Source organism: Papio anubis, chromosome 4 (genome assembly GCF_008728515.1).
Source record: "Papio anubis isolate 15944 chromosome 4, Panubis1.0, whole genome shotgun sequence".
NCBI lineage: Eukaryota > Metazoa > Chordata > Mammalia > Primates > Cercopithecidae > Papio > Papio anubis.
This window is the reverse complement of record NC_044979.1, coordinates 55,309,333-55,334,980: the sequence shown is the minus strand read 5'-3', so window position 1 is coordinate 55,334,980 and position 25,648 is coordinate 55,309,333. Positions and strand designations below refer to the sequence as shown.

Genomic DNA, 25,648 nt, shown 5'->3' with positions numbered 1-25,648 from the left:
GAGGTAATAATGACTTGGGATGAGAGTGTTGCCCAAGGAATAGGTGTAACTAACACATTATCTCTGGCTTAGGCAGCTCCTCAGTATCTCTTTTAGCTGAGAATCAGGTCTATTTTCCAGGTTTTAGAGGCTTGTCTACCAGGCCAGCATGAGCAGGGCAGGGCAGATGTGCCATAGGAGGTATTTAAATGATCAAATGTTGAGCGTTTGTGTGCACTGAGTTTGAAAGAGATCTAGTGGACTAACCTGTAGGTCAAAGTCTTACAGGAAGGTGGGCCCTGGAACTTGTCACTGGACTAGCAACTCAGTGTCTGATCCATCCAAATGGAAGACTTCAGTTGCCATGGTGATTGACAAAGCTATTTTGCTAAAATACCCACCTCAATTACCTAAATACCCACCTCAGTTACCTAAATACCCATCTCAATTACCTAAATATCCAAAGTTTCTCCATTAAAAACTCATTCTTTTGGATCTTGAGACAGTTCTGGAAGTTTAACACTACTTGCTAAAATATAAATCCCTCAGGGAAAAAATTACAGTTACGTTATTATGTAATCATTATATTAACAATTTTTGTGAGATATGTAAATGCCTACCACTGTAAGTAAATGCCTACCTTTTCGCTTTCCATTATGAGAGTTGGTTAATCTGTAGGACTGGGGATGAAGCTGGTTTTCATGGTGTGGGAATTTGAACAGAGTTCTGGCTGCATGAAGGTGTGTATTAGTCCATTTTTATGCTGCTGATAAAGACATACCTGAGACTGGGCAATTTAGAAAAGAAAGTGATTTATTGGACTTACAGTTCCATGTGGCTGGGGAGGCCTCACAATCATGGTGGAAGGTAAAAGGCAGTCTCACATGATGGCAGACAAGAGAAGAGAGCTTGTGCAGGATCACCTTTTACATCAAATCTCAAGAGACATATTCACTGTCACCAGAATAGCATGGGAAAGACCCACCCCCATGATTCAGTTGCCTCCCACTGGGTCCTCCCACAACAAGTGGGAATTGTGGGAGTTACAATTCAAGATGAGATTTGGGTAGGGGCACAGCCAAACCATATCAGGGTGTGTCTTAGGTAGAGAGACCAAAAGACAGCTTTCCTTCTCTGGTATTTTATCAAGCTCCACACACAGAAGGTGCTAGAAAATAAGTATTTTGTTACAGTTAGGAAATTTAGAGGCAGAGCAAAGAACCAACTTGAAAGCTCTTAAAGTGTCGATATGAAAGAAATTGTGTTAGAATTAATAGTGACTGAGTTTCTTCCTTAGCCTTTAAGGGAGCTGTTTAGTTTCTGTTAAGGTGATTGTAGAGGTGTTAAAAAATGTCTGACTTGTCTCATTATGTCTGCTTTCTATGGTTAGTAACATTAAGGGGGTATCGTAAAAACTTTTATATGAGTTAGTTTACTGTTTGTAGGTTTATGAGGCAATATTTCTTACACACATTTCGGTGCCTTTTTATTATTCACTTATATATCTCCATATATTATTCTACCAGTACTCTCTCCATAAAAAGTTGTATTTTCCAGACATTATCTTCTCCTTCTCAGCTGCACTGGCATGAATTCTGGGACGGGAGATCCAGGCACTGGAATATGGTAGTAGGGCCACTGGAGAGTGGCAGACACTCCCATTGTCATTGCATGGTCTCCCACGTCTATAAAGGCAGCATCAGTTTACAGCCATGGTGGATTATTATTAAAAAAAACAACAACAACCAACTGTACCCATTTATTTATAGTAAACACCCAAAGGACTACATGGAAGAAACAGTAATCATGACAAACCCTCTCACCTCTGAACTGGAATTCTTTTAATAACAGCTGATTTTTTTTTCTGAACAATACATACATGCGTAGTTACTTTTTGTCTTTATTACTATATTTTGTAGGTGAGCAGTTTGAATCCTATGTTGCCCAGGTTGGTCTCAAACTCTTGGGCTCAAGCTATCCTCCTGTCTCAGCCTCCTAAAGTGCTACGATATAGGTCTGAGCCACCATTCCTGGTTTGTCATTTTAATTATTAATCACTTCTGCTATTACTTTGGCTCACACTTAATATAAATTAATAAATGTTTAAGAAGAGTTTTAAAAAAACATTTGTTCATTGCTAGTATATAGAAATACAATGATCTTTTCAACTAGCAATAATTGTGCTTTGGATAAATCCCACTGGCTATGATACTGCCATTGCACAAAGTTGCAATTGATCTTTTGACAAATCATAGTTGTACACATTTATGGGGTACAGTGTTTTGATATATGTATACAATGTGGCAGGATTAAATCAAGCTAATTAACATATCCTTCACCTCAACTATCATTTTTCATAGTAAGACATTGGAAATTTACTGTTAATTGTTTTGAAATATACAATAATTATTGACTATAGTCACTTTGCTGTGTAACAGATCTCAAAACTTATTCTTCTTGTCTATTTGAAATTTTGTATCCTTTGGAAAGAGAAAAGGTAGGCATTTACTTACAGTGGTAGGCACTTACACATCTCACAAAAATTGTTAATATAATGATTACATAATAATGTAACAGGGAACAACTCTGCATTCCCTCCCTCCCCACCCCGTACCCAGCCCCAGCCTCTAGTAACCATTGATCTACTTTCGACTTGTAGGAGTTCAGCTTTATTAGGTTTCACATATAAGTGAGATCGTGCAATGTTTGTCTTTCTGTGCCTGGCTTATTTCACTTAGCATAATGTTCTCTAGATTCATCCAAAAGCTGTCACAAGTGGCAGGATTTCCTTCGTTTTTAAGGTTAAATAGTATTCAATTGTGTATACATACCACATTTTCTTTTTTTGGGGGGAGGGAGGTGGGGAACAGAGGCTAGCTCTGTCACTTAGGCTGGAGTGTAGTGGTGCCATCTTGGTTCAAGGCAACCTCCACCTCCTGGATTCGAGTGATTCTTGCACCTCAGCCTCATGAGTAGCTGGGATCACAGGCCCACGCCATCATGCCTGGCAAATTTTTGTAGTTTTAGTAGAGACAAGGTTTCACTATGTTGACCAGGCTGGTCTCGAACTCTTGGCCTCAAGCGATCTGCCCGCCTAGGCCTCCAAAGTACTGGGATTACAGGCATGAGCCACCACGCCCAGGCCGACGTTTTCTTTATCCATTCATCCATTGATGGACGCTTAGGTTGATTCCATCTCTTGGCTCTTGAGTGAATAGTGCTACAATGAACATGGGAGTGCAGATATCCCTTTGACCTACTGCTTTTAGTTCCTTTCGATATATACCTAGAAGTGGTATTCTTGGTCATATGATAGTACTATTTTTAGTTTTTTGAGGAACTTTTATACCATTTTTTGTAATGGCTTTACTAATTTACATTCCCATCAACAATGAAGAACAATTGATCTTTGTATATTGATTCTGTATCCTGTAATCTTAGAAAGCCCAATTATTAGTTCTAGTAGTTTTTCATAGATTCTGTGGGCTTTTCTATGCACATAATCATGTTGTTTTCCAATAAAGAGTTTGACGTGTTACTTTTGAATCTGGATGCCTTTTCTTTTTCTAACCTTATTGCTCTGGCTAGACTCTTTAGTACAATGTTGAATAGAAGTGGTAAAATGAAATACCTTGTTTTGTTCTTCAATTTAGAAAGAAAGCATCCAGTTTTTCACCACTAAGTATGATATCACTTGCAAATTTTTTATTTTTTACTTTTCTTTGGGACAGGATCTTGCTCTCTCGCCCAGGCTGGAGTGCAGTGGCGTGATCACTGCTTACTGCATCCTCTACCTTCTGGGCTTGGTTGAGGCCAGATCCTCCCACCTCAGCCTCCTGAGTACCTAGGACTACAGTGCATGCCACCGCGCCCAGCTAATTTTCTGTTTTTTTTTTTGTAGAGACAGGGTGTCATTATGTTGCCCAGTCTGGATGTTTACATGTGCCCATTAGACCCAAAATACATGTCTATGGCAGCACCTTCTTCTTAGTATTGTATGTATTAGTTGGTATTTCTGAGTTTCGGTCTAGACTATACATTGAGAAAGAGAACCATGTTTCATTCCCAAATAATGTACATTAGTATAGCAGATGTTTAACAGATGCTTATCTAAAGATTATTTAGTGCTTAATGAGGTATTTACCCAGTTATCCGTTTATTTGTGTGATTATTAGTAAATACCTTCCTCCTCTACTGTGACTTTCCTTAGTGCAGCGACGGTGTCTCCTTTTGTTCACTAATCCATCTCTAGTGCCCTTGCCTGTGCTTGGCACATGGTATCCCTTAATAGATATTTGATGAAGGATTGCATACATAAAATGACTAAAGTGGGCCATGGTAGGACGAATCTTCTGAAATCAGTTATTTCTTTCACATTTAAGTGTTTTAAAAGGTGCTGTTCTCCAGTGGGTGTATTTGTTCTTTAAAATATTAATTTATTCACTGTAGGAGTATTTAGGCTTAGCATTAGAGGGGTCAAAAGTATTGAGAAAGTTTGCCATTGCTGAAAACTCTAGTTTTAACAGTTTTTTCTTACTTTTTCCTCCTATTGAAAGTAAAAAAAAAAAAAAAAAAAAAATCAATGATATTAACATACTTTTTATTTTGTAGATGTTAAAATCAAGAAGGGAAAATGTTTCAATGACCATTTTATCCTCAACACTTAGCACAGTGCCTGGACCATAGCAAACACTCAATAAATATTTACCCAATGAACACATGAGTGCTTATGATCAGATAAGCGTTAGCAGTAACAAAATTCTCAGGAGTGAAGTCACTATTGGAATTATCTATTGACTTTTCTTAGCGTAATTACAGAGTAATTAGCAGAAAAAGGTGAATAAGAGAAAAATGGCTAAATTGAAAGTGTGGCTTCATAATTGCTATTATCAATGATGAAACAAAAAACTGGTGCAAATATTTGACATCATAATTTCCAAACTGACCAGGCTTACAAATCTTACATAAAATTTAATTGAAAATGAATGAAGACCAATGAACTTCAGTGGCTTTTGGACATAATTTTTATTTAAGCATGGGCTTTTAGCTTGGTTCTCCCTAGAGTGCAACCTTTCAGTTACACAAATAGCGTTCAGAGCTACAGGGCCATTATAATGTTGCTGGTGTTGGTACAGCTTCATCAGAAGGCATGAATATGACCCGCAGAAAAAACAATCCACGAAGAAAACACAATGAAAAAACAACCACTGTTTTACAAATCACTCTGTTATCACAGACACAAAATGGCAGTTACTGTTAGTAAATCAGCCACAGAACACTTAAAAAAAATCTTTAGGCAAGGAAATGGGAACTTATTTGTGGGAGATAGGGTCTTCGTCCACAATTTAAAGTAGAAAATATTTCAGGGTCAAGCATTTTTCTTATCCACAAAACAACGCTAAACCAACATACATTTTTAAGGAGTATATTAAAGGAGATACAATATCTTTACCACTATCTTCTTGAATAGGCATTTTAATTAATTTTCTGCAGAATATAAGTAGCCCCAAATTCAGCAGCAAAATATTACAACATAACAAGTAAATACAGTTTCAATGTGTTATATTGTAGAATAGAATACATAAAGGACAAACAATGATAATTTAATCATATAAAACATGAGACATAGCTGAAATACAGTCCACTTAAATAGCTTTGTGACCAAGAATGTTAAATACTGTGCTAAATGCCATTTTAAACATAAAATCTCTTAATTTTTTTGTGCTTAAACTTTTTTTTTCTGTTAAAGTGTTTCTTATTGTCAATACTGCCACTGTAACCGATATTATGACAGATCACAACTTTCACGGACACATCAACATGAAGACATTTACTTATGAGCAAATAAGTCACTTGTCATTAGTTCACAGTGTGGGAAAGTGGTGTACACTCGGTCTTGAGAAGGGCTTTCAGGTAATCACCAAGTCCTTCACAGATATTTCCTGATATCAGATGCAGTGCGAGATGTAAAAGAATGGAGAGCAACACATCACATGTTGGAAGAAAAAAAATAAACTTTTTGATTCTTCATGGGTATCGCCTAAGTGACCTTCGTCTTCTGTTGTAGAAGTGCCTGAGCCCATGTTGTCGTGAAAAATTCATCATGTAATTTTGTTTGCGAGTGCTGTTAAAATCAAACAGGATAGAGGCAGGGAGGGAAAGGAGAAAGAGCATGTAAGTCCCATCATTGAACGTGCAATCTATTCTAGGTCCTAAGTTACTCTGATATTTATTTGAAAATGTTCAGGGTTAATAGGTCAAGCTCACATGACCACCCAGGGTCAGAGGAACTGAAGGCTGGGACCTATGCTTACTGCCTCTGGCCTTGAAGAAATCCCTGTCTTTTCATGAGTGAGCTCTGAACCAGACAATATGCCAAATTCTCTTGATTCATAGCAAACTAAAACTGTTTTGAATTTTATTTCATTCTTGAATGCTTCCTGAAAATACTTACTTGGGTACATTTCATTTGAGAAGTGTGAACTATACCCATTGCCTTATTTAAATATATCTTTAACAAGGAGGAAAAATAATCTGGTTCCTTTAGCAAACATTCTCATTTAAAGCTTAAAAAACAAACAAACAGAAACAGACTGTTAGCTGGATCAGCTTGACCTCCTAGTTCATGCAGTCTCATGGAACAAAATAAGGAGATCAGTTTTTCTCAGAATGTTGGATTCTCTTGTCTTCCTCAAACCATAAGCATCTGGGTTATATTTTATAAACATGGCCTCAGGAAAGAGACACTCCACTGAGAAGAGGTCATAAAATACTAAGAAAGTGTAACCAAACGTATAATTGTAAATATGTATGTATCCTCCCACATATGTGCATACATACATTTATACATACATGCTGTGTGTGAAGCTGATAAAAATACTGAAGATGGATTTCAGGATCCTGTAGGAAACTGTACAATACTAGTAGTGATAGCTGTTAATGTTTTGGCATGGTCCTTTAAAAAGGATCGTGAGCTATAACATCACTGAAAGGATCATATTCTCACACTCTGACCTGAGTGACAATATATCCATATGTGGCATCAATATGTGGTTTATGAGAGTGAGCCTATCAGTATTTTCCAAATTCACTGAGTTTCCTCTTGGTCCCAAAGACTTTTCTTCCTAATTCCATGAAAACATAAAATGCATATAATGTCATGTGATGCAATTCCAACATAAAGATCGATATGACATGAACTTGAGTTAGGGTAAGAGAGAGGGAAAGGGTAATTTGGTCCTGAGCAGTATAATCTGCATTATCAATCATCAATATGCTGGTAAGGTGTAAAATGATGTTTTACCTAGTATAATAGATATTATACTTAGGTATATTATACTAGCACTTGTAAAATATAAACTTTAAAACAAGATACTTTTATAGTTTGATCATTAGAAAAGAAAATTTATAATAAAACATTTCAAAGGAAAAGACATAAATTGAATTTCATCAAATATGTATAATCAAAAGGCAATAGCATCTGTGCTAAAATACTGATAGATGTCAAATTGATACATATTTTATAAAATAAAGGTACTAATAACATCCCCTCCTAGATTTCAATAATATAAAAATGCTAGAAACAATAAAATGGAAACAGAATATATCCTGAAGACATTGTAGAGAAAAATATTTTAAAAAATCAAGTTTTGTCTTTATGCAGATTTACTGTCCTCCCCCTCCTATCCCCTCCATGTGACAATACTACATGTATCAACTAAGTTGATCAGTTTCAGTGTCATAGTTGAATGACACAAATTTATCCATTTATTAGCTGCTATAAGTACTAACTGCTGCCTGTGTAAAATTGAGTTACCAAAAAAAAAAAAAAAAAAAAAACCCAAGGAATTAAGGTACTGAACTAATCAAGTGTCAAGAAAAATTATCCTGTTGCTCCTTTATTCACAAAATCTTGGGACTGGCACTTGCTGTCTTACTGCCAGCATCCTCGGTCACCTTATAGTTCTTTTCCCGAGCTATTATAGTGGCCCCTCGAACTAGCCTCCTTAACTTAATTTTTTTCCTTTTATGAAGGAAAAAAAAACTCCACTGAAAGGAAACCCCTGAAATACTAAGAAAGTATAACTGAATGCATAATTGTATACATGTGCATGTATACCTTCCTACACATACATGCAACTGATTTTGCACACCACCAGATTCAGTAAACTTTTCATGAAACACTGGCCTCACTTTGCCCAAAACCATGCAGAATCCTCTTATCTATGGAGCAACAGCTAAGCCAACTTAAACAGACATTTCAAGTCCTCTTCATGCTTAATCTTATTCTGCCCTTTCTTTTTCTACATTCCTATACAAACAGCTCTACTCAAATGCCTTGAGTCCTTTCTACCCGCCTCATTGGCCAGCTGTCAACATCACTTCCTAGATTCCACGTGTTCAAGTATTACATTTTCTTTATTGTTTACTCCCTCCATAAGTGAACTTTTTTTTTCTACTTTGAACTCTCAGAGTGCTCATATCCTGCTTTGAAGGAGTTTGTATTCGTATCTTGGCTCCCCACAACTAAACTTTTGTTGGTATGGGGGCCAGTTCCCCAACTCCCCCCACCCCCGCACCATAGCACTGAGCCTCCTGCCTGACTCATGCGTGTGTGGTCAAGGCATGTTTGTTGAACTTATGGTGACTTACTGATTGGATTCCTGTGGTAAATCATTACTCTTTAACTATAAGGAATAATTGCAAAGTTAAAGCAATGAACATTATTCTGTTAAAACACGTTTAAAGATATAAGGTACTCAAAGAGAATTTAAAATAGTTAAAATATTTTACATCAAAAAAAGATAAACTTAGAACACTGAAGATATTTTGTTATCTCAATGCAACCTAGATTGACATGACAGTTATCTTAATATATGGGAACAAAATAACATTTAGTTTTAACAAAACTTGATGTGCTTACTTAACAGCTTTAAAGCAACGTCTCCATATAATTACTTATTATGGAGCTGATTGAAAGTCTCTGTCTTTGTAGGTGAGAAAATAAATAGTAGCAGGTTGCAGATCTTTAGTGCCCTAAAAACTACTCCCAGGTGGAAGCTTACAACCAATTTAGGGCACATTTTGAGTCATTGGATATTCTTTTTTTAATAATATTTTTTCTTAGAAGATTTTAAATATATTTCTTATTTTTTTAATATTTTTTTTTTGGTAGAGGTAGGGTCTTGTTATGTTAGCCAGGCTGGTCTCGAACTCCTGGCCTCAAGTGATTCTGTTTCCTCTGCCTCCCTAAGTGCTGGGATTACAAGCATGGCCACTGTGCCTGGCCTGGGTGCTCTTTAATTCTGAATAAGTTTATGCATCAGTATCATATCTTTGGATCCCTGGGAATGTTGATATACATATACTAATGGACTTGCTATAGATGCCTAGTGTTTATACAGTCATATTAAAAATGGCGGCGGGGTGCAGTGACTCATGCCTGTAATCCCAGCACTTTGGGAGACTGAGGCAGGTGGATCACGAGGTCAGGAGATCAAGACCATCCAGCTAACACAGTGAAACCCCATCTCTACTAAAAATACAAAAAATTAGCTGGGTGTTGTGGCACGCCTCTGTAGTCCCAGATATTTGGGAGGCTGAGGCAGGAGAATTGCTTGAACCTGGGAGGAAGAGGTTGCAGTGAACTGAGACCGCGCCACTGCACTCCAGCCTGGGGCAACATGGCAAGACTCCGTCTCAAAAAACAAACAAAAAAAACAAAAAAACACACTATCAAAGCATCCTGGAAACTAGCTGGTAGTTTGGTATGTGAAATATAAAAATCTTTTGAGTCAGTTGAGTCAATATAAAAATGTAATGAAGTGGATATTTCCAGTTTATGAGCCTTTCAAAATCAAGCACTGTGGCAAGCTATACCAAAATGCTGTCTGCCTCTAAGACCACTTAATAAATTGACATGGTTCCCACAAGTTATTGTATCTTCTAAAATGTCTAACAGCATTGGGCATTAGGGGAATTTTTAACAAGTTTATCTTATATTTACTCATTTTTTGGTGTGCAGTATATCTGTGAGCCTATTTTTTGTTTTTGATACATTTAGATGTACAGCTATAGATAACCTTATAACTGAAATAAGTGCAATGAACTTTTAAAGATTTATTTATTCACTGCAATTACCAGAGAAAGTAATTTTTATTTTCAGTTCAATAAAAAGAGGTAATGTTCATCCCAAGGCACATCAGCTATGCCACTTGACATATCAATTTGCTTTGGTTGTGGATAGAACTAGGTCCATGTTTAAATTCTCCCATTATGAATAAGTCATTGGAAGAAGGGAGAATGAACAACAAAGGCTTCTTGGAAATGATAATGTAAATTTCCTTTATTGCCAAGGGAGTTTAGGGACTTAGATGGCATAAAGAATTATAAAGTGTTTCCTTGTTTCTGCATAGGAAATATGGCCATTGCAAGATCTTTGAGTAAATAGTGACTCTGTGCTCTTTTGAACTGTTACTCTTCAAAGGAGACACAATCTTAGCTCATTTATTATTATGAAAACAATTCAATTGATTTTTTAATAGATTCTAAAGGAAATGGAGGAGATAGAGAATTGATACTAACTTGAGCTCATAGAAATATAGTCATTTCTACTTGTCAGTAATTTATCAAAACGTGGTAGAATGATTTATATGAATGCAGACATAAGAATCCAGTGGACTATTCAACATATCTTAGAAATATTGGTGAGTGTTAGATGGGAAGCTGCCATTCAAACTATCACTGAAACTTGCCTGCATAGAGGATGCCACACATTTGACTTAAGGGCCATGCATTTTCAGGAAGGCTACACACAAGTAAGTGCAGGCACAAATATCTCACACATATGGAAGATTTCATATTTCTTTGCTAAATGGGGATGAGAATAATATCAAATCATGTGCACCTCAGGAGCTGTAAGGATGAAATGAAAACTTCTAGCACTATATATAGATGTTCAATAAATTATAACCATTTTGCCTTCTTAAGTTTTAAAGTATCTCAGAGGACAAATATAAGTATATATTAAAAGTGGCCAATCTTACCTAAGGACAAGATCTAGAACTCGTAAGTATTATGAACACATCTACTCCATCTGCCAATTCAGTTAATAACTTAGAGGAGAATTGGTAAGTCAAGGGACCCTCATGCATCTTCAACATAGTAGGTCTTTCAAAAGACATTACATGTAATCAGAGTCCCTAAATCTTTTGCACACATTTCTATTTTCCCCTGTCCCTCATAACAAATTTGTCAACTGGGAGTACTTCAGAGGCACCCAATACAGTGTAAAGCACAGAGGAGAATCTAGGTCAAATCTGTTGCCCAATGACAAAATGCTGACTAGCACTCTGGTCTATGCTGTTGTGCCCAATATTGTATATATTAGGGACTTATCTCAATTTGACTGGCTCTGAATTTACATGGATATAAGTTTCGAATGTTCCAGTATGTACCAGTATCATTTATTACTGTTTTCATAGTTTTTTTTTAGTTTTTTTTTTTTTAGTTGCAAAGGTGTTTTACAAAACTTCTCAGTTAAGTTTGGTGACACTGATGAAACTATTTATTAGTAAACAGTTCCCCAGATTTAGTAAGGAGGACTTACCTTACTCTAGTGGAAAACCAATGACAGCAAATAATGAAATATAACACAAGTTAAAAAATGCCTTTCAATGCATGCAGCACTGTGATTAGTCATAAAAGTCTGATCAGGTTTAGACGCAATATAGGATTTTTCATCTCTTTTGAAAATAAAAATTAAAGAAGTTATTTCTTATTCTTCTATACCCAATATATACATATACTTTTCTATGTAATGCAACATGCAATATTTGCTCATAACCATATGTTAAGATACATGTAGCTGTAGTACTACATTTGGCATAAATGTTGCATATAAATTATAAATATTAATAGCTTAATAACTACTAATTTTATTATCTGATTTTCAATTATTTTACATTGTAGGAAATACTAATTCCTGAATATATTAAGGAATGGACTTTAAAAAATACAGAAGTCTTCTATGTCAGATAACACAATCAAATTTAATAAAGGACAAATATGCTTTGCAACAAATGTAATATGCTCATCTCCATAAATCATTTGTGCCAAAAATGTGACAGTATCTTGATAATGAATAGCATGAGGGGATGGTCACGATGGAACTCATTTTAAAAACTGATAAATGCTTTTAAGACTATAGTTAGCAACATAAGGTTTGCAGTTCTCCATAAATGTGGTAATAATTCACTTTTTAGTCAATTCATTCACGAAGGCTTTTTACTGAGCAGTTTGCTTTCAAGGTACACATGCAAAAATTGGCCCACTTCATTATACACATGACAGGTGTGACTTAGACACGTACGCAGGAAATGTGATGTGTGAATGAAATGCGAGTTGGGTGAGGGAGATTCTTAGGATAGAAGTATGAGTGCCCAACAAAAATGGTTAAGACAACAAATTCTCTTTTATCCTAAGAAGAACCTCACCAGCATGGATCTTGTGAGGGATCTGCCCAATGTATTCATAAACATATACTGAAAAATAAATATTCTATGCTAGCTAATGAATTCAGAGAAATTATTTTTCTGACACTTGATTGTCAATGATCGTGTTATGCCACATCATTCAGACTTTATGGAATGAGGACTTTTTGTAAGCTAGTGAGGCTGGAAAAATATTATCTGTCAATTCGGTTCTTCTGTTACACGGCAGATTAGCAGGGGCTAATCATCGTGAAATGCTTTTCATGTGTAGATTTTATTGGAAAATATGAGAGTGGGAAGATTACACTCTCAAACAAGCATAAGAGACTGCTTGTTAAATGCTAAAAGGGAGGTTTTCATCTTTTTGGTGTGGGACTTGTCATTCTGTATGTCCATATTTATGAAACTCAAATCCTTCCACATGTAGTATTTTAGAATTAAACCATTTAATTAAAAAGATATTACAAATCTTGTTCATTTAGGATACACTCTTAAATCCTGAAATATTGTTGAAAGTGCTAAATTTGTTCTCATTAAACTTGTGTTTTCTTGGTTAATATGGGCAGTACTGAGCTTAAACTCAATATAAGATACCATGCATCACCATAATTTTTCTTTCTAGGGGTTTTTAGCATGTGTCCTTGGTGCACATGCACAAAAGCGAAACTATGGTAATAAAGTTAGATTAAAGCCAACCTTCTCTTAAAAAAATAAGTACATTTCTAAAAATTCCTAAGTGAAATGTATGCCCCAACCATTAGTTGCAAAAACATATCAGTAGCCCTGTTTGTAACATACAGTTAGGTAGGGTTTGTATCTCTTAAGATACAAGCCTCAGTCTGCTACTCTCCCCGCCATGCTTGAGGAGTTAACATTGCTAGTTCAAATAATCAAGTGTTCTGATACAAAAGTGCAGTTAATTAAGAGAACGCTTTCAGTTAATAGGGGTTTATGGAAGTATTCCACCTATTTCTAAATATACATCCTTTGGAGCAAAGTTATAATTAGGAATATTTGTGATCATGACATGAACCTTGGCTCTAGCTTCTTTGTGCCTCATGTGATTGAAAGACGCTCTGGAAAACTATTATATTTAATTTTTTGAATTATCTGGAACTTGTTTATTTTGAGCTCATCACATAAATGAATGAATTGAAGTAATTATTTTGTAGAGCTACTAATTGCATATTAATGAATGAATGCCTTAAAACTGTTTGTGGCTCTTTTGAAAAGAAGTGCTTTGAAAGGGTAGAGTGATATAGAAATGTTAAACTATAAGATCAGAGCAAAACATCAAAAACATAGTTCTGGAAATATAACATCTTATTATACATTTTTTGAAACAACTCATTTATTGAACTCGGCTTTGTGAGATATTTCTTTTCTTCAAAAAGCAGGAAAATAAAGGAATTCCTTTAACAAATTTTTGAAATGTCATTGAAGAGACTGCATTTGCTTTTGCAATTATATATACATAAAAGCATGTGGTGGTATATATAAAGTTATAATTTTTAAGTTATTCCTGAAAGAAGACTTGGAATAAAATTCAAAGCATACAACACCATGCAAATGTAACAATGCGCTTGTCTCATTCAAAATGTTTTAGTGCTCTGAGAGTTTGAGATAATAATGCAGGATAAGAACAGACTTATAAGGATATGAGCCTGGTAGATGACAAATTCTTCAAAGTGTTTAAAATACGGAGCTTGATGCTGGTAGTTGCTTATAAGCATTAATTCCAACACCAGGTGACCTGGGAGATTCCTTGGGTGCTGTGTGCTGAGGCTTTCTGCCGGTGCTGAGAACCTCTGAGGCAGCAGGTTGACAGGGAGCAAGGAATAGAGTTCTGTTTCCAATATGTGAAGGGGTTGCTTTTACACTGGCTGGTATATTGGCACCTCTGAACCCTTCGCCCCTGCTTTTTAATCTTAGTACAAGTGAGGAAATTACTGGTGATGATATATCTCTGAAATCCAAAATAGATGAGTGCAATTGATTGTTTGGGCAGGATGAAAATATCTACTTAAATGTGTGATACGTTAAAAATTATTGTGTTTACTCAAGGGCAGGATTAGTATCCTGCCGTCTTTTGAGGACTGTCAGGTTTTGAAGTTTCTATAGGAGTTGGTAATGCTTTGTCAGGCACAGGGAGCCCCATTAATGCAATTGTATTGGCAAGCTGCTTGAAAGGTAAGAAGTGGTTATTGACTCTAATTTTATTCTCTACCAGTTTATTAGAATCACCTGAGCTGCTTTTAAAACAAGAATGATGTCCAGTTCCCATTGCAGATCAATTTAAAGCCTCATCCAAAGGGATGGGCCTGGGCATTGGGACATTCGTTGATGTTTTCAAAAGCTTCCCAAGTGATTTTGACGTTCAAACAGATTGAGAAGTACTGTCCTGAAAGGCAAATAGCCAGGGCAAAATGGTTCCAGAGTTGGATTTTGGTCTATGTAGACATCTCTCTATGACCTTACTGTACATAGATTCATTTCAGGACCCAGGCTATTCTGCTGGAATAACGTAGTCTGAGGAAATCAGTATCTAAGTAAAACATCAGCCTCATATTTAGATTCAAATGAGTCTGGACTGTTACTTTAAACTTCAACTTTGTCTTGTGGAGGCAGAGCCCAGCAAGTTGTCCAAAAGCAGCAGCGCGCACAGGAGGCTAGTGTGGGGACCAGGTTGCTCTTGGATTTGGGGGTTGATATGGATGCCATGCAAGCAGGTGCCTCAGTGAAAACTAAGACGAGGGCTAGCTCAAGACTGAAAAATTCAGCTCATGGCTATGACTGAACGAAAACAAATCTGGTAGTTTTCCTACCAATTAATCACTTAAATTTGCTTGCAAAATGACTGAAATCAGCCAAGGGACTGATTTCATTTTGGATTTGGTAAACAGAATGAACATTTGAACCTATCTACCGAGAAGATTCGCTTCTCCTTGCCAACCATTTGGAGCCATCAGTCCGAACCCGTCGAGACATAAGCATTCCAGTTCTACAGGAACTAGATCGTTAGAGAAAAAGCAAGTCATCTCTCTGTGAGTGAACAGTCAACCCGGCCAGGTGAGAGTGGTGACAGCTTTATTATATAGAGGGAAAAACACCTTTAACTTGTTAGGTGCTGAGATTGGTCAGGAGGAATCTGAAACCACAAATTCTTTGTTCTAGTTGCAGCCCCCACATCATTAAATGGAGAATGTCTGTAATTGGGCACATTAGTTAGTAACACTTCAGACACTGCCCACTACAGATCCTTCCTCTTCAAGGATGTCATTTCATTTTATAAGGCAACCCAGATCTGCCTTAAGACATGGTTTCTCATTTACCTGGAGACTTTTGTTTTATCCAATTTAACCAATATTGTCAATCCTTAAATAAATGTTGTGCTTATGGAGGTTTTCTAAGGTACATTTCATTTGGGGCTTTGCTATTTCACTGATGACTTGAGCTATAGCTTGCAGTTGCAAAAAGTGTAAGCCAAAGTGCTCCTGTGGGGGCTTCTCATCAAAAACGGTTCTTACTGAATTAAGGAGCATGCCATATCAAAGGAATTTCAGACCTTTCTGAAATGGACATGGGATGCCATGAATCAGATACTCACAGGACGACCTCTACATGGTCCAAAGCCCACTGATCATGACCTGTTCCATTGTGGCGTGGTTGCCACCAGCGCAGTAAGACTCCTTTCATTCGTGCCTCCCTGGGTCACAGACAGAGGGGACAAAGAGATTATACATTAGGAAGCAGAACTTTTTGGTATTTGACTTCTAGATGTCAAATATTATAATAGGCTAATCTAAATCAACAAAATGTTGTGCATGGAATTCAGATTTGCTTAAGTCATAGTATTCTGAGCAGCATCAAATTTTATTGGCTACTCAAGGACTTGTAAAACTTTTCCATCTCTCTCCCTCCTTTCACTTGTTCCATTAATGTCCAAAGATATTTAGTCAAGCATGGAGTGCTTTCTGTGTGACAGACACTGTGCTAGAAGCTGGGCTTACAATGCAAAGCAAAACTGACATGACTACTTAACCTCAGTAAAATTTCAAACTAGCACGCCAGCAGAAAATAAATGTTTTCTAAGACTAGAAAAACTAGTTAAAGCAAGGGAAATAGGCAAAAACTGCCCTTGCATTTAGTTATTATTGTCTATTTCCTCTTGTCTCTATTCCTTGTTTTAATTTGTGCCTTTCTTGTCCTCATCAAAAATAGTAACACCACTTTGGAGATCTGGGTTAGTCTTGCTTCTGCCACCACCTAGTTTTGTGGCATTGTGATTCCCAGGGATTCACAAAGGGATTGTGCATGAGACCATGCCTTTCCATTTGAGCCACTTACAGGGGGACATTGTAAGACACTCTCTGAGCTTGTGTGAAGTCCTTTGGCTGGTGCTGGGCGATGACGTGCCAGGTGATCCCGTTGTTGACGCTATATTGCAGCAGCACCGCCTTGTCCACAGTGTGGGGGCCACTCAGGTCACTGTTGCAGCTGTCCGTCTGCGACGTGCTCCCAATTTGCAAGACAAACATGATTTTGCTGAAAAACACAGGGAAACCATCTTCATTTTTATTTATTTATTTTTTGAGATGGAGTCTTGCGCTGTCACCCAGGCTGGAGTGCAGTGGTGTGATCTTGACTCACTGCAACCTCTGCCTCCTGGGTTCAAGTGAGTCTCTTGCCTTGGCCTCCCTAGTAGCTGGGATAACAGGTGCTCACCACCACACCTGGCTAATTTTTGTATTTTTAGTGGAGACGGGGTTTCAACATGTTGGCCAGGCTGGTCTCGAACTCCTGACCTCAGGCGATCCACCCACCTTGGCCTCCCAAAGTGCCGGGATTACAGGCATAAGCCACTGTGCCCGGCTGGGAAATCATCTTTAAATTCAGGAAGTATTAAAGGAGTTATACTTCCTTAGTCTTTTCTTGTTTCTAAAGTCCATAATTTCCAAGTTCATAATATAGTAGAACCAGAAGCAGCCAGTCTTGAGAGCTTGTTTGGAGGTTCTAGCAAGGGAGCACAGTTACTTGTATACCCTTCACCAAAGACTGGTCCTCCTCTATTGGGGATGGTCATCCTATTCACCCAGCATGCAGCTTTGGGAGGGATGCATGTGGAGTGGTGAGGGAGGAAGGGGACACCCACCTAGCTAGCCAGATCAGCTGAATCAACCCTGGTGATCAATGGAGCAACAGATGTCGCAGCCAGATCACCCTCACATCTGTGAAGCAGCCAGTCTTATGACTACATCACTGTTAGTAACAAAATTTATTCATATTGTCTTCTATATTATACATGTGAAGACCTCAGGCTGACTTTCTATACAAAGAAAGTATTTTTGACTTTCAAAGATGTGCCCTCTTTTCATGATGTTGGAAATCTTGTTAGAGTATTTCATTGAAAACATCTTCTTTTCTCTGAAAGGTAATATGGACCAAACAGACAGCTGAGGACATAGAATACAACCACAATATTTATGCTGCATTCTTTTTACAGATAACTCCAAGCTGAACACATCTGGATGGGGATAAATTATGACTATTTTAGGAAAGGCTGTCTGGAGATTAGAGCTGAGGGAAAACTGAGTTAGGATGTGCAGGTTCTGAACCATGTCTGCTATTCTGTTCAACATGACATTTTGCTTTTCATTGTCATCCTTGGCCTAGATAGAGCTTTTAGGCATGGGAAATAAATCCTCATAAGATTCCTCATGATTAACAGAGTACCTAATTTAAAGTAGGTGGTGGAATAAAGAGCTAGATTTAAAAACGTATAAATGCATAAACTAATTTAAAACATAGTGTGCCATTACTATGTACCTAGTTGCAGCTATATATGGTAGTGTCACAGAAAACACCAGGTTATCTCTAGATTAAGTATTTCTTTTTGGTAGGCAAAAAAAAAAAAAAAAAAAAAAGGAAGATGGTAGATGCAACTTTTATCATATCATGGTTGCCATACAGGAATTAATTTTATTTTCATTGTTTATCATATTAAGGGCCCCCAAACCTGCCTTTCTGCCTGTGAAAATACAACACTAATATTATATTTTCCAAAGTGAAAGGTTTTAAGTAAACTATCTTCCCATTAATCAAACACATATTCTCATAGCTACTGAACACTTTTCAGCATTCAAGAAATACTCTACAATAATATCTAGCAACCTTTTTTAAGCCTCGGAATCTTTTCTTGAATTATATAGACAAAAAGCTGTGTTTACTCTGGATAAGGAAGCCAAAGCTGCGAAGGGCAGATAGGGAAGGAAATTCAGTCCTCCTTATGTCTTTGTCAGTCACTTCCCTAGTCCATTTGCAAGGTCTCTGCCCACTCTACTCTGCATTAACCCTCAGCAACTATAGCACATAAAATTTTAAAGATCTTATCCATTCATCCATCCCTCCTCCGTTTCTATTTATTGTACTTACATGTGCTAAATATAGGCATATGTTTGCATTGCTACAAATTTACTTCGCATACACATTTATATATTTGCCTGTGCTCAACATTAAATTATCTATGTAGTTTATACCTAATCATTAAAAAAAAATATTTGGCCATTTTTCTGGGCTTATGCCTACATTACCACCACTCAGCCACTGTGAGTGAAGAAATACAAAGCAATTCTCTAATAAAGTTAAGTGAAGCATAATTCTGAGTTGTGAAACATATATGCTTCCTTGTCCCAAATTCAAATGATAGGTTTTCACTGATAAATTCTATGTCTGGACTACAATATGGATGTTTGGGTACCTTGCTCGAGTGAGATCCAGAGGCTTGGTAGCTGCTTGCCTGATCTGACAGCCATTAAAGTACAGTGAGTCTCCATGGGCGTAGGGGGCCAGCTGCCCACAGCCACTTCCTATGACTCCACCTTGAATGGTCTCCCAGTTTGCCTCGGTGACTCTTGCGGACTCAAAATTATCTTTAATATAACTAGGAAGGTCGTGACTGAAAACAGAGCAGTCATCACCTAGAGGACAAGGAATAGTCACAGAAATTAACTGGACCAACCAGAGTTATTCAAGATTAAGAACAAGTATTCAAGTTCAGATTTAAGTTGTTGTTGTTGTAAGAATGGCAAAATACAAGGAACTTAAACAACTTTACCAAAAAAAAAAAAAAAAAAAAAAAAACCAAACAACCCCATCAAAAAGTGGGTGAAGGATCTGAACAGATACTTCTCAAAAGACGACATTTATGCGGCCAGCAAACATATGAAAAAAAGCTAATCATCACTGGTCATTAGAGAAATGCAAATCAAAACCACAATGAGATACCATCTCATGCCAGTTAGAATGGTGATCATTAAAAAGTCAGGAAACAACAGATGCTGGAGAGGATGTGGAGAAATAGGAAAAATTTTACACTGTTGGTGGGAGTGTAAATTAGTTCAACCATTGTGGAAGACAGTGTGGTGATTCCTCAAGGATCTAGAACTAGAAATACCATTTGACCCAGCCATCCCATTACTGGGTATACACCCAAAGGATTATAAGTCGTTCTACTCTGAAGACATATGCACACGTATGTTTATTGCAGCACTATTCACAACAGCAAAGACTTGGAACCAACCCAAATGCCCATCAGTGTTAGACTGGGTAAAAAAAATGTGGCACATATATACCATGGAATACTATACAGCCACAAAAAAGGATGAGTTCATGTCCTTTGCAGGGACATGGATGAAGCTGGAAATCATCATTCTCAGCAAACTAACACAAGAACAGAAAACCAAACACCGCATGTTCTCATTCATAGGTGGGAGCTGAACAATGAGAACACATGGACACAGGGAGGGGAACATCACACACCAGGGCCTGTTGGGGGATAGGAGGCAAGGGGAAGGATAGCATTGGGAGAAATACCTAATGTAGGTGATGGGTTGGTGGGTGCAGCAAACCATCCTGGCACGTGTATACCTATGTATCAAACCTGCACATTCTGCTCATGTATCCCAGAACTTAGGGGAAAAAAAGGAAACGTAACAAAATCCAGCATAAATAAATAAATAAATAAATAATTGAACGTTCTTACAGTAAAAAAAAAAAAAAAAAAAAAAAAAGGCAAAATACTAAGTAGATACAGACTCCCAGAAGTAAATGTTTTGTTTTGGCAATTATTGGCTTATATTGTTGGAAAAAAAATCCAATTTTCTTTGAGTCAATGTTAACTGAAATATGTAGTGCTCATGTCCGTATTTGCTGTGTAAAACTGTTGTTTAAATACCACAGCATCTGGCTGGGCCTTGAATGTTTACCAGTGGTGGGTCTCAGTAGGGAACTCTCACCCTGGTATAAGAGGCCTATCTAATTTCTTTTTTCCTAGCATGATTTGTAGCAGAAAATACAGGTTAATATATACTTGATGATTCTTAAGAGTAGAGTCTATATTTTAACTCGTTGGATTCCAGCATCTAAAACAATATTTAGCACATATAAGATAGTAATGGGCGGGGCACAGTGGCTCATGCCTGTAATTCCAGCACTTTGGGAGGCTGAGGTGGGAAGATCACCTGAGGTCAGGAGTTCGAGTTCAGCCTGGCCAACATGGTGAACCACCCCATCTCTACTAAAAATACAAAAAAAAAAAAAAAAAAAAATGAGTTGGGCATGGTGGCATGTGCCTGTAATCCCAGCTACTCAGGAGGCTGAGGCAGGAGAATCACTTGAACCCAGGAGGCGGAGGTTGCAGTGAGCTGAGATCATGCCACTGTACTCCAGCCTGGGCAACAAGAGTGAAAACTTCATCTCAAAAAAAAAAGATACTCAGTAACGAAGCTGGGATACATAAAATAAATAATGATAAAACTGGAAGTGTTTCTCAGAGCCCCTGAACTGAATTACTGGCATTTAAGTAAGATATTATACTAGCAAATGTGTATGTGCTTGCATTCCCCTTGATTTAAACAGTACATTTTTTCTACATGTCCTTAATAGTTTAAAATTAAAGTTCAGGGGAGAGGGCAAATTCCAGACATCTAGGACTTCTTGTGAGACATTTGATTCACTCATTTGCCTAGAGTTAAAATTCTCCAGCTAATATAGTGACAGACCCAGCTGGTCTCAGTGACAGTGACACCAGCGGAGAAAGGAGATGGCTAAGTAATTTCTAACATCAGAGATGTGCAGCAGTCTACATTAATCATATCCATTTGATTTTGATGCAAGGAAACATCAACCAAGAAATCTAAATAGATCCGACTCCGGAATTCAAATACATGGATTCTTACATTGCATATCTGGGGGAAATTGGGTAACTCCGCTCCTCCTCGGATAAATCTCTCAGCCATGAGAGACAGCAAGGCTGATTGGAAAGAACACCTTGAGTGGTGGTCTTTCTGATATTTGCTAGCTGTGTGACCTTAGGCAGGTCACTTAGCCTCCCTGAGTCTCAGTTTCTTTGCCTGTAGCATGGGAATAATTATATTAACCACAGATAACTGATGGCGATATCATAGATTATAAGCGACTGAAGAATTAGTTGGTGTATACTATGTAAATAGTAAAGCATAAGACAGTGTAAGGATTCATTCAAAGAAGATTTATTAGCATTGCTATCGGCCAAGTATTAAGCTATGAGGATACAGAAGGTTAACTATGGAAAGTGAACTTTGTAATGATAGAGGCTGAAACCTGTTGGAAACATTGGCTCAAAGGAAAACAGGCCTGTAGACCTTCTAACAGACCAACAGAGCAATTTCCTATGATGAGAGGGGTGGAGTAGATACTTTCTGCCCTGGATATATACTCAGCCTCTAGAAACTCAAGGAGTGAAATGGATTTCTTTGAGTCATAAAGGGTGTGTGTGTGTGTGTGTGTCAGTATCACAGTGACCTGGAAACCAGAACATCTTGAGTTGTCAGCTACATCTTAGGAGAACAGTGGCAGCTGCTGCTGGAAGAGGCTGAGGAAGGAGGGATACTGTTCAAGTACGTAGGCACAGGCAGCTAGGCCAGGAAGGAGGGAGGCCCAGAGGTGGAAATTAAGTATTGGGGATGTGGGTGGGGGTAGGGAGTTATATGAAAGACAGAGAATGTGAGGTACTATACCATATCCTGATTTAGCATATCTGGATTTATATGCTTATAAATTTATATTTATAGAATGTCTGGGGTAGATTTCAATTCTATATTTTAAAAAATACCTTCAGGAATATTGCATAAGGCTATGCTTAATAATTTGTCCCAAAGTTAAATAAGGAGTGACCAAGGAGTGTGTCATGAATCTCAGACCCCTCAGGCTGGAATTTCTATCCATTTCCTAGTGGACTTTGATATACATGCTAAGATGAGGAGAACCTCATGGTCTCCTGTATCAAAATTGACAGCCTGGGATTCAGACCTTGGAAGCTCTCATCGCAGATGCAGATGGCGCCGGTCGTGCAGTATCCGTGCCCGCTGCAGAGCTTGGGGCAAGCCTCTCCAATGTACACGTGGTCAATTGCCCAGCTTTGCTTCTCAGTTTCTTCTCCCTTCTGGATCCAGCGGAACTGTGTCGCACTGAAAGAACCACAGAGAGCAGAAGGGGTTCAGTAGGTTGTTACTTCCATGGCTGCATCCTGCCTCCAGCCTCTCTGGGAGAGGGGACTATTTATGAGAAAAGGGCTTCCCAAATGTCTTCCTGAAGCACCCTGCTGGCAGAGGTGAGAGAACTTGTATTTCTCAGACTCGGGGAGTATAACCCAAAATGCCATTCTGGAAACTTGTATCTTCTCTGAAAATTTCATGTGAATTTCCTATTCTAGTCCATAATAAATCTGTGTTCATTTTTCCTATAAAGGTATATCATTTTCCAAATCTTTGAGTAAACCAAATCTGCTCTAGGAAGATTGCACTCCATTGTATTTGTCCTGCAGCTTTGTGTAACCTGTCAGCCCTACACACCCAACTGGTATTTGTATCTGGATGAGAAGCACAGCCTTTAGGAGGGCAGAACACTGGGGCAAAACTGGTGCCAATGCCAGTCTTGGATTAGGGTCTGTCATTCAGGGCCTGTGATTGAGTTTGGTACATGCTATGGTATTAAGTCAAAGGAAATCTGAGATCTCTGAGTCATTTACAGACAAACTCCAATTTCCCCTGGGACGTGCAGTTGCCATTTGGGGGCATGGGTTGGTGACAGGAGGGAAAGAAGATGGGAGAGAGCACCAGGGCTGCATGTAAAGCTCTGGCTCACACTGTCAGTTGTTTTCAGCTCACTGCATGAACTCTGTAGAGAGGCCAGATAATTTCACAAAGTTTACCTTAATTTGCAACCTACCTGGAGGAGACATGGTCAGGCAGCTGGATGGTGATTCTTTTCCAGCTTGAGCTGTTGACAGAGTTGTAGATGGTGGCTTCATGGAACTGGAAAGGGGAGCAGCCAATGCTGTTAGAAGAGGAAGGAAGGCACTGGGTCTGTACAAGTTGCCAGGAATCTGATCTGCAGAAACCAGAAGGCTTTGTTAGACAAATTGTAAGAGAAACATATAATCTGTCTAATGTCAAGGTAATGCTTTGTGGTCAGGTTAAATTAAAATACTTGTATATGAGTTTCCTGTTTTCTATATACATTTATAATTACAGATTATAAAAAAATTAAAATATTTTCAGAAATATTCTGACTCTTTAAAAGCACACGGACAACAGAATAAAATAACAGCATGCATAGCAATGAATTCTGGTGGATTCTTCCTACTGACATTGTTACTAGAAATATACCTGGAGTTGACTGACAAAATTGTCCGTCTCCTCAAACTTAATGTAATTAGTGTTTAAAGGTGATAGTGGGAGGGTTATTAACCCTAATAAGGTAACTGAACTATGTCAGACTTTTATTCAATACTGCTAATATGCTTTAGAAGAGGTGACTCTGGCTGATGCATATTCAGATCATTCAAAGTTTTTGTTAGAGGTAGCTGAAAATGAGTAACATGAATAAGAGAGTTCCACTCTGAGGACAAATGTAGTGCTTTGCTTATTTTGATAAAATTTAAAATACAAAGTTTCTTGGTGGCAGCCTTGTATGAAAATTGATTTTTTTTTGGTTTGAAGGAAAATTTTGAAAATAAGACATATGTATACATTTTGTACAAGTGAAATTTATATAAAAATATGCATGAACTGCCACTTTTAGGATATAAGGTTATTCCTCTGTAAGCAACTGCCTTAACCTGTAATTCCCAGCACTCTGGGAGGCCGAGGCAGGCGGATCACCTGAGGTCAGGAGTTCAAGACCAGCCTGACCAACATGGAGAAACCCTGTCTCTACTAAAAATACAAAATTAGCTGGGTGTGGTGGCACATGCCTGTAATCCCACCTACTCAGGAGGCTGAGGCAGGAGAATCGCTTGAACCCAGCCCAGGAGGCAGAGGTTGCGGTGAGCTGAGATCCCGCCACTGCACTCCAGCCTGGGCAACAAGTGCGAAACTCTCTCTCTCTCTCTCTCTCACACACACACACACACACACACACACACACTCTCATACTCTCACGACAACCATTTGGATTGGGTATTCAAGTTTGGAGATAATGTTAAAAATTATTTTACAAACCTTGCATCCTTAGTGTATTCCAACATTACAGAATGAAGGTCACCGCAAGAAGTGGCTTCACAACCCACCACAATCTAAAACAAATGTAAAACAATCAATACACAGGTAAGATTAGATGATATTGAATCCCATTAATTAAAAATCCCATCCCGCCATTTATTACTCTGACAGGTAATATTCAGAGAAGCTTTTACAGAGCAGCCTGCTGGGATACCAAGAATACATTCTTTTGGATTCTGTTATAGACGTTCAATTTTGCATGGAGATGAAAATTAAGGTTTTAAAAGTTATATTTCTATTCACTAAATTAGTATAATGCATTAATCACAGATCTGGGTAAGATAAATTGGCCAAAAAGAAAGTAACATTAGCCGAATTTATAGACAGAAACTGAAAGTATCACTGATTCAAAACATTTTCATTGATAGCCTAACTTTCTTGATTGTTACTATTAAATTTTTATTTGGAATTAAAATCAACAATTGTAATTACTTAATATTTGTTCTTGGGGTTTTCTGTATTTCCGTATGAATGAAAGCTTTCCATATTATATGCAATTAAATGTTTGAATCAGTAATACATAAATGCTATAAAAATTTGGTGATTCAAATTTAAGTCCTAATCATCTATTTAATCAAG

The 25,648-nt window shown here is 37.7% G+C and overlaps 1 protein-coding gene across 3 annotated transcripts in view; it reads right to left on the bottom strand.

Moving 5' to 3' along the window:
* Window positions 1-4,985: 4,985 nt before the first annotated feature.
* The window catches only part of RELN (reelin), a 508,320-nt gene continuing 487,657 nt past the window's right edge, over window positions 4,986-25,648 (bottom strand). Inside the window, exons 58-65 of one of the 3 annotated variants that reach the window (XM_003896435.5) lie at window positions 25,010-25,083; window positions 23,736-23,897; window positions 22,818-22,975; window positions 19,228-19,447; window positions 16,818-17,015; window positions 16,078-16,176; window positions 11,588-11,593; window positions 4,986-6,103 (exon numbers count right to left, since the gene is read on the bottom strand). In XM_003896435.5, the coding sequence (XP_003896484.1) occupies window positions 6,007-6,103; window positions 11,588-11,593; window positions 16,078-16,176; window positions 16,818-17,015; window positions 19,228-19,447; window positions 22,818-22,975; window positions 23,736-23,897; window positions 25,010-25,083 (1,014 nt within the window). In that variant the 3' untranslated portion in view covers window positions 4,986-6,006. Of the gene's footprint in view, window positions 6,104-11,587; window positions 11,594-11,746; window positions 15,481-16,077; window positions 16,177-16,817; window positions 17,016-19,227; window positions 19,448-22,817; window positions 22,976-23,735; window positions 23,898-25,009; window positions 25,084-25,648 lie in introns of those variants that run through there. The other 2 variants (XM_003896436.5, XM_017957037.3) reach the window with 2 other exon arrangements.